A 10,229-nucleotide genomic window follows, 5' to 3' on the forward strand; every position below is an offset into this window, starting at 1 on the left:
CACACACACACACACACACACACACACACACACACACACACACACACACACACACACACACACACACACACACATATATATATATATATATATATAGACACAAGTATTATGTATAATGCTATTTTAATGAATCATTAACTTGTATTATTATTTGAACTTACAAGATTTTATCAATATAAAAATAACTATGGAAATTTCAAACTAAAGTAACAAATATTAAACACAATTTTAGATTTTTTAGTAAATTAAGTATAGAGAAATACCAGTTTTTGTGAAGTGTTGTAAAATTGAACAAGACAAATCAGATATGATATAGGGTTAAGATGTAGTATTCAAAATTACTTTTGTGTAATTTTATGGCTTTTGCAAAATATATTTAGCTACTAGTTTTTTCAGTTTAAAAATAAATTTTAAAATTAAAGATAAAGAAAACAAATCTAAAAGAGCATATTCATGCAATACAAGCATTAATCTTATGGTGGATTTCTTTACAATTAGGACATTTAGAAAACTACTTTTTATATTATGTATTTGAACTAAAGTTGACAATTTTTTACCTTGTAGACATGGGTACAGCAGGAGATGAAGTTTGTAGAATAAAGTGTAATGTATTCATCAGAAAAAATGCCACAGTGCTGACCAGAACAGAACTACACACGGTATGTGATGTAATGTTATAAACCATGTAAAATGTGTAATATTAGCTCCTGTTCAAAGCAAGCTACTTACACAGAAGAGAAATAAATCTAGTAATTAGTATATGTAATTAAATACACTTTTATGTTCTTACTTGCAAAGATTAGGATGTATTGTTTTGTCAGTTGGGTACTCTTGCTGTTAGCAATACTTTTGGGCATAATTCCAGTATTTCATGAGCTTAGATTTAGGTTAATCCTAAGTTCATGTATTATGCTAAAAATGCAAAATAATTTTATGATAATAATAAATATATTAAACATTCTAACCAATACTGTTAATGAATGTTATGTAAAGAAACAACATAGAATATCTTATTCTATTTCCATAGAAAACCTGTCAAAAAATTTATTACATTTTCTATATGTACAAACAAGATAAAACCAACAGTTAATTGCATTATTATTATTATTTTGTAGATAATTTGAATGGAGAGATCAGACAGAAGTTTTCAAAACTTTATTGCCATTTTGTTCTTGTAAAACAACAACAACAAGATCACTGAACTGGAAAGGGTTGATTGGCTTTGGCAATGTAGCTTCGTGTCTTAGATAAATTAATATAACACCTTTTATTGTTTGGCTTTTGTACATGTAGTTTAGGAAAAACTTCTCTTTGTGAAGATATAAAGTAATAATTAATAATAAACAACAAATTAAATGAATAACAGAATCATAAAATAAATAGCAATAATATGGTGAGTTAGTTAAAATATAACCAACTTAAATATAATGAAAAAAAAATAACTAAACATACTATGAAGTCTGTTTAATACAACAAATACAATTTCAGCTAAACCCCTGTTATTTTACAACAGAGTGAACAGCCAAAAGTAATAAAATTAAATTCTAAGCAAGATATTATTCTAGAAAGCCCATAATAGTGATAATAAGGAAGTAAAAGCAATGGTGAATATGACAGTTACAGTAATTATAAAAACTAATGTAACTTGACATGAAGTAGTATTATACCTTGTATAGAACAATTTTACAGCTTGTATTAACCCTTTTGCCACAAGTATGTCAAAATGTGTATGTCATGACTTTTTAGTTATGTTAAAAATTTAATTAAATCATTTGTTTATGCTATACCAATTAGTATAGCATTAAATTGTACCTAATAATCCATATTATAATAGCACAAGTTTTAAGTTCTTGATTTTATAAGGCAGTATTACAAATAAATCCCGAATTTCCCCTAGTGTGAGAAATGTGCTTTTTTTATTTAGAGTTTTCCTCTTGATTCACCACCCTTCCAATAAGTATGAAATTTAATGTAAGTTACACTATGATATTGTCATTGCTCAGACAAATCATAGTTTTTATAGCCTTCAATCTTGTTTGGTTACAGAGCCATCAGATCCCTCTTTCCACACACCCACCTGTCACATCCTCTTTCAGTATTTGTTAATAGTTATCTTAAGTTTAATGATATTTATTATAACTAATAAAAAGCCAAGGATTTCATCTATCAAATTATGTATTATATTACGTTTTGTGGACACAGAATTTCAGTTTCTCTTTTAGTACTAGCTTCATTCCCATTGACGAGCATAGCTAAATATTTAACAGCTCTTGTTGCATAGTTATAAAGCTAGAAAAATTGGGATAGTTATGGGATATTTTTTTGCAGGTGATTATTCTGTGTTCTTTGGTGAATTATTTAATTAAATAAAAATAATTTGGTACATTACTACCATTAGTATAAAAGAGTAGGGTTAAGTGTCATCGACAGTCGACAGCAAAAAATAGTCCTGGATAAGTACCTTACTTCTTGCTCTTCTTGTGTATTCTTTCTTTATTATTATAATAGTAACCAACATATAATAATAAGAATCTTCTTGGGTTAGTTAAAGTTATATTAGGTAAAATAAATAATAATAATAATATAATAAAAATGTTTCATGAGGCACACACGAGTAGCTCGTGGGTAATGTAATTCAGTAGCATGACATGAGCTCCATGTTCCTCAAGTAGTTGGACACAGTTCAAAGGACAATAAAGTAAAGTATAAATAGATGTATAAAGCTACTTAGGATAAACAAATGTAGTCTGATGTTATAATTTGAAGTCATTCTAGAAAGAAAATAAGGGTAATTTAGATTTATTTAATTGTTTTTTGTTTTGTTTTTTTGTTATGAGGTCGGTCAAATTGACCTACCTTGTATAGTTAGTTTAGATAAAATATACAGGTTTACTGAAAATAAATGTTTGAAATGTATTTAGGAGGTTTTAGATATTATGCAAATGAAATGTTAGGTTTTTAGATGAAGAAATATATTTTTAATTTTAACATAAAAATCATTTTGCACTCAGACTAGTCACAAAAAAAGACTATATTCAAGGGCAAATCTGATTTTTTTTTACATCTGAAAGACTTGTGATGTTTACTAAATGTTTGCCAAATTTTGTGAAGATATACATACTATATTAAAAGTTAGTAATATCAAAACTATAATGCCTTTAAATGAGTACATGTGAGTGGTCACATACGCAAATAAACTTGGCGTTAAAGTGTAGTTAGTAAATCAAATTTTAACAATATACAAGTTTTAAGCTCTTAATTTTTTAAGGAAATGTTTAAAAAATTCTCAATCTCACCTAGTATGCAAATTGTGACATTTGCTCTCTAGTTCTTCCCTCTTCTCTAATTGATTTACCACCATGCCGAGAATACATACTTTAGTAAATCTAATATAGATATTACTCAGGCAAAGCATAATTTTTATAGCCTTTGATCTTATTTGTTTATGGAGCTATAAACTAGAAAATCAGACCCGCTTGCCACATTCTCTATCTCACAAGTTGCTAGTAGTTCACTCTGATGTTTTATACTGTATTATTTATAACCAAGAGAAAGTCAATGCTTTAATCTATTAAATGACATATTATATTGTTTTCTATACAAAGAATTGTCTATTTCACTTCCAGTTCAAACTTCATTCCCATGGGAAACACATGAACAAGATTAGCTGAACGTTTAATGGCTTTTATCTCATAGTTAAAAAGCCAGAAAAATTATGATAGTTATAGGACATTGTTTGCTTTTTGCATGTTGTTATTCTGGTTCCTAGGTGAATTATTTAGTGTACTTAGCAACATTAGCATAAAAAATTAAGCTTAAACAAAAGAGGTCAAAGTTAAGTACTATATTTCTTGATTTTCAAGTATATTCTTTATTTATTATTACTAAAGTAACTAAAATGTAAGAATTAGACAGTTGCCTTACATTAGGTAAGATAATGAAACTAACTAATACAAATTCTTCATGGGTTATGCCCACAAGAAACTTTTTACATCATTCAACGTGATAACTTGAGCTATGCATTTACTGAGTGATTTACAATTTGTGTGGTGGGATTATTAGTGAGATATGGTTCAAATGATAATAAACCAATAAAATTATGCATAAACAGATGTATACTGTTATGAGCTGTAAGCTATTTGGGATAAACAGTTGTAGTTTCTTCCTGTTAGTCTGTAGGCATGCTAGAAAAAAAAAGAGTAAATTAAATTTATTTCATATTTTTATGGTAATAAGGTCAGTCAAATCAAACAAGTTCATATAGTTAGGGTAGAGAAAGTAACAGATCAAATATAAAGTTTTATTGGAAAAAAATGTTCAATATTTAGTTAGGATGTTTTAGAGGTTGTGCAAATAAAATTTGAAAATTATCAGATGAAGAAAAGTATTGTTACTCTTAACATGAAAATCACTTTGCACTCGGAGCAGTCAACACTTTGTCTTCATATATTCGTGAACAAATGTTTAGTAAAAATAATTAATTAAAAAATTAGATTTTTGTGTATTAATAAAGATTTGTAATGTTTACTGAAACTTTGGTAAGTTTCATGAAAATATACAAAGCATATTAAAAGTTACGTTTACTTTGTGGTTACAACATCTGTCGCATCAACTGACCCTGTGTGGAAAGAGTTAATGCTCTGTTGAATTGTAGTGTTTGTATGTTCTATCAATGCTCTAAAATTTTTCAAGACTATCTTAAACCTCTGTGTGCAGATGGGGGAGTTAGTGTACATGTCTCAACCTTGTATAGAATGCTGTTCAACATGGTATTATGCATTCAGTGTCAGAGTTGACATTGCTGATTTCACAACAGTTTGTGGTAAAGGAGAGAAAATACCAGATAGAATATACAGGAATACTGCAAAATCTTTTAGATGTGCATTTAAGAGATTATGCAAATGTACAATAGATAAAAGTATTTTCATTCTTCACATTTGCATTCCAAATTACTCATTAAAATCTCAATCAGATTAACTTTGGCATTTCACAGAAACATTTTTAGTACAAAAATTTCTTTAGTAACACATCTGATTTTTTGTGTATGATATACTTGTACTGACCAAAAGCTTGCCTCATTTCATGATAATACACTTTGTACCTTTGGATAGTCAACATTGCTTCTACAATACAGGGTCAGTCCATTCAGTTAATACATAAAATATTTGTCTTTTAAGAGAAGCACTGTAAATGAATGTTTGTTTTTTTATATTGAAGTATGCATTTTGTTTTAAGATTTCAAGATTTGACAATGTGAAAAGATGTAGTGAAAAACAAAATACTAATTAACTTTGGGATAAAAATCAAATGGATATAGCCTTTTTAAAATACCATATACTGAAAAAATGGGTTGTATTGTTTCTAACTGCTGTATTACTACCTGTAATAGTGAAATATGGTTTTATGGTATAATCATATAAATGAGTTTTACAATTACCATACATTTTTTTTGTTTTCTGAATTGAATATTCATTGTATATTGTCAGAAAAAAATGGTTTAAGCTAACTAAAAAGTGTACAGGGGTTATTAGTTTAATACATATAATATGTATGCTTAGAAAGTAAAACAAATTATATTGTTCTGGCAATTTTAGTTTTAAAAAAATCAAAACCAATGTTAATAATACAGGCTGGCCACAAACCTGGGATATTTACAAATTATCCAAAATCCTGGAAAAGTTGTAAAACAAATTCTGTGTTCCTCTGACCTGGGAAACTGCATATGTATGCAAACCATGCAACTTAACTATGCCAGTTAGTAATGTATTTTAATCTTGGTCAGTCAATCTTATTTTAAGTGGTGATAATTTTCTAATTCATTATATTTGATGTTAAATTTAAACAAATATTCTTGTATGAATAGAAATGCAGTGTTTTATTGTCTACCATCAAGTTGCAATGTGTTACCATATTTATAAGTGTTATAATTGGATTGTAATTTAAATGGGTAATAATTGTAAGGAATAGTTGAAATATTAAAGTGTTATACATGTGCATCTGCAGGCCTGAAAAGTATAATTTTGCTTTGAAACATTTCTTTGGAAAGAATGATCACACCTTGTAAAATGATTTTTATTATAGGCTACACCACAAAGTTTAATACTTAAATGGATATTTTGAGAGCAACTTACTTGATAAGTTATAGGACCACTGTCTATGAAATAACTTTCAAGCTCCAAAACTTATGAAGATTTGAAAAACTTATGAAGATTTGACTTTGGAATCTTAAAGTTTGAAATTGAAAAGTATTAAAATGCATGTAAATACTTATGAAATTTCCTTCTGCAGGTTGCTGTTGAGCGAGGAATGAGTTGGGAGGCAGCATCAAATTTGTGGAATGAACTTGAAGGAGAAGATGAAGGTTTCTACATTAGTCGACAGGTTTGTGTAATTTCTATTTGAAATTTATACCAAATTATTCCTATTTTTAATTATCAGTAAAAATATTTTTTGTCATGAACAGAAATTATTAAAAACCTTGAATCAGTCGTACAATGTACCTTATAATATTATATGTAGATCTATCTTAAATGTAAAGATTTATGTTAAGAGTTCTAAGCAAAGTTCGAAACTTAATTTCAGGCAAGAAATGACCACTACACAGCTATTTTAGCAGTTTGTGACTCTGCAAAAAGGCTAAAGGATAAACGTGAGAAGAAAGTAACCTTTAGAGTGTATAGACCCAACACTGGTTTGCAAGCAAAACAAGAAACGTTGTCAGAATTGAAATCAAAATACAAGCGGGTGGGTTGAAAATATCCTGTAGTTTCTTTCAAATATGAAAATAAATTAAGAATTTTTATATTAGAAATTGTATATACTTACAATATTTCCCAACAATTTAATTATTCATTTTTTATGTGAAATAACTTAGTTTTGTTTTTCCATATTATTTGACTTGTTCATTCTAACTGTTTCAAATTGTTGGTTGTCTTGATATTCACTTTTTTCTAACCTGTTGGTTCCTACAATTTTGATTATATGAACTATAATTTTTTTTTGGCCTGTTGAGTTACTTTATTTGATCTAATCCTCATTAGGTGTTACCGGATGATGCAAAACCCCACTGGGAAGACAACTACAAAGGTTCAGAAAATCTTTGTAGTCATCAATTCTGGTAAATGTACCTTCTTTTTTTTTAGCAATTGTACAGGGACAGATTCAGAAGATATTTTTGCATAACTTCCTAAGTTAACTAATTTTCACAAATATTGAGTATATTAGTTTCTAAAAGGCACATGTAGAAAAAAAAACCTGTTGTTTGTGTGACATTTTTTTACAAATGTAGGTATATAGGTTTATGTTTATATTATGTTAATTGATAGTTGTCTAGAGCTTGAACGACTTGTAACTGATCATTTCATGCTGTCACTAATATATAATTAACAGGTAGAGTATAGGTATTGAGTTGCTGGGTGATGCACTTGAGTATGTAAATTAAATTATGATAATATAATTTACATCACAAAGTAGGTTGTTATTTCAAAGCTAACTTTTTTTATTATTATTATTATTATTAACTAGGTATGGAAGCTGCAGACGGAAAACTATGGGCTTGACTTGTGATATAGGACTGAGAAGACGAACTTACTATGTTCTGAGTGGGTCAGTTCTGGCCGTCTGGCCCAAGGTGGAAAGTGTACTTCTTTCTGTACAAGGTTCACACAATTCCAAACTTCAAGTTGTTCGACTACGCACACAGGACGGGCAACGTATAGTAGGTGAGTTTACATATACTTGCAAACAAGTTATGGGAAGTGTGATGTCTAATAGAGCTAGTTCATGATCAACTTGAACTCTGTATTATACTTGAGTAATTGATACAAAAAATTGTCAGTTTATGTAGTTTTAGTCATGAAGAATGTGTGAAACTGGTAGTTTTGGTGTGATTTTCAGGTTATTTTTGCCAAAATATTGTATTTGATAAAGCAAGATGTCACTTTGTACTGAGAAGTTTGTATCATTACCCATCACAAGGAGTTTTAACTATGCATACTAATAAAATTACATGTATAGAAAGTTTTCTATTCTTATAGCAGAGAAAAATCTTTAAATTTACTGGTAATTTAGTATAGCTGATTATTTATTATTTGAAAACAAACAGTTGCCAAAAAGGTATTTCAACTGCATTGCCATTAGTTTTGAAATGGTGCCTTTACTGGGGTATTGCAATACTTCAACATCTTTGGTATTTTACAAGAAGAATGCATCTTAAAGATAAAAATAATAATAGTCCAGTAAAACTTCTAAGTCTTATCTCTTACCTGAACCTGTCTTCAATATTACAGTGCTTACAATACATAGATGTGTATATGTATGTATGCAAAAAACGCATACATACGTACATATATAAAAGACTGATGCTAATATGAGAACACGAGCATGGTGTTAGTAATATATTTTTTGTGACCAAAAAAGTAACTTGTTTCGTTGTTTACAGGTAGCATCATTCCACCAGCCTGTGTAGCTCCCCTCATCAACATCCTTTCAGAAGATTCCATTAAGGCTTACTGTGACAAATATTGATCAAGGTGATTTTTTAACCCACAGATGCCACTATGACCACTGTAACTGTAAATGTGTGTGCCGTTTCTTGTATGAAGTGGGCCTTTTTTTGTGATAAATCTTTAGACTGTTTCTTGGTCAGAACCTATTAGAGCCTGGTGAAATAAGTATTGGTAAAACCAGCAAGTGACTGTGAAAAGAATGAATTGAAACAAAAAACTGTAGGAACTTCTTAGCTTTTAAGTTAACTCTTCCATACATGTGCTCCAGTGTTGAACTTTTCCATTAGATTCTTCTTTGATACGTGTATGTGTATATTAACGAGGAAACTGCAGAGCTAAAAATTTTTTTTTTTTATTTATATCTTGTAGCATAGACTTGTCTTCTAGTATTTGATTTGTCTTTGATGTAGATCTCCTCTCATTCGTGATAAACAGAGCCTATTGCTCTTTCTTTGTTTACATAATGCAATGAGGTTAATGATTCTTAGTTCAGCATCACCTTATCCAGCAAGCTTGTCTGTATAGAAAAGTCAATAAAACATCTATCTGGTTAGAAAATATTGTCTTTGTGGTTCTTGATTGGTCAGTGACAATAAATCATATCAAAAACTTCCCACTTATGGTGATATAATTTAAATTTATAACAAGAATTTATATATTGCAAAATTAAGAGAAGGTGGGAATAATACATTTTTCACAGTAGTATGTTCTATGCCTGTTTTTAAACTGGTTCATAATCTTATATTAGTTTTCAGTTTAAACTGTCTTCATGGATTTTTTATTCATGGTTTATGTAGCTCTATGGCCAGTTTCTTTTGTTTTACATATATTGGGCAGCAGATTGGGACTGTTCTTTTATTGACTGTGACATGTATTGGTCTAATTTGGGTGTTGATCTTATACTGTAAGAGGTTAAGAACTTGCATGCTCTTTAGTTGTAATTAAATTTCCATCCATTATTTCAGGTATCTATATTTTATAAAATAATACAATTTGTGTTTAATTACAGTTCATAACATTCATCAGATATGACAGCTGTTTCTTGAAGTTAACAAAAGGCACTTGACAAAAAGCATGGCATACGAAATAGGTTATGATAAAATACCAAATGTTCAACATTAAGTGTACTTTGAGATCCTTCTTAACTATTTCATGACTACGATGAGGTTTTTATGAAAAAATGGAGGGGAAGGAGATGCACATGGTATATAGAAAAGAATGTCTTGTAAATATCCATTAACCCTTTTTATATGGGTCACAGGTGAAAGGCCATTTCATTTTGTTTGTTGACTCACATTCAAAATTGTATTGACTACTATTTCATGAACTTATGTCAATAAGTTTGGTATCAAACTGTAGATTATAATTCAAATTTTAGAACCATACATTACTCAGTTTGTTAATTTAAAAGTAACTATTAAAAAAACACAGATAAACATTGATTTTGTGTGTCACGTGATATGTTGAATGCAGCACTGGTTCAAATTAGATGTTTGTGAAGTCAAAGTCTAGTTTCATACGAATTAGATACTTAAATTACAAATATTTATAAGCTAGAATATAAAATAAGAAGTTCTTATCTTTTCTATTTGCTAAGATATTGCTTCACGTAATAAAGCAAACATAGTGGCACCCCCCTCACCTCCTTCCAATTTTAGAAATGCTCCCTTATAAACACTTCTATATATGACATGAATAACCAATCAGAAGCTCAATGTCTCC

The 10,229-nt window shown here is 29.2% G+C and overlaps 1 protein-coding gene across 1 annotated transcript in view; it reads left to right on the top strand.

The window, feature by feature from the left end:
* LOC106465860 (protein strawberry notch homolog 1-like) overlaps nt 1-9,065 on the top strand; it is a gene marked incomplete at its 5' end in the record, with an annotated part of 30,827 nt that extends 21,762 nt beyond the window's left edge. Inside the window, 6 exons of the mRNA XM_013926103.2 lie at nt 565-659; nt 6,289-6,381; nt 6,583-6,744; nt 7,041-7,117; nt 7,525-7,721; nt 8,441-9,065. Coding sequence (XP_013781557.2) covers nt 565-659; nt 6,289-6,381; nt 6,583-6,744; nt 7,041-7,117; nt 7,525-7,721; nt 8,441-8,526 — 710 coding nt within the window. The remainder of the gene's footprint in view (nt 1-564; nt 660-6,288; nt 6,382-6,582; nt 6,745-7,040; nt 7,118-7,524; nt 7,722-8,440) is intronic.
* Nucleotides 9,066-10,229: the final 1,164 nt, after the last annotated feature.

Source organism: Limulus polyphemus, unplaced genomic scaffold (genome assembly GCF_000517525.1).
Source record: "Limulus polyphemus unplaced genomic scaffold, Limulus_polyphemus-2.1.2 Scaffold2078, whole genome shotgun sequence".
Taxonomy (NCBI): domain Eukaryota; kingdom Metazoa; phylum Arthropoda; class Merostomata; order Xiphosura; family Limulidae; genus Limulus; species Limulus polyphemus.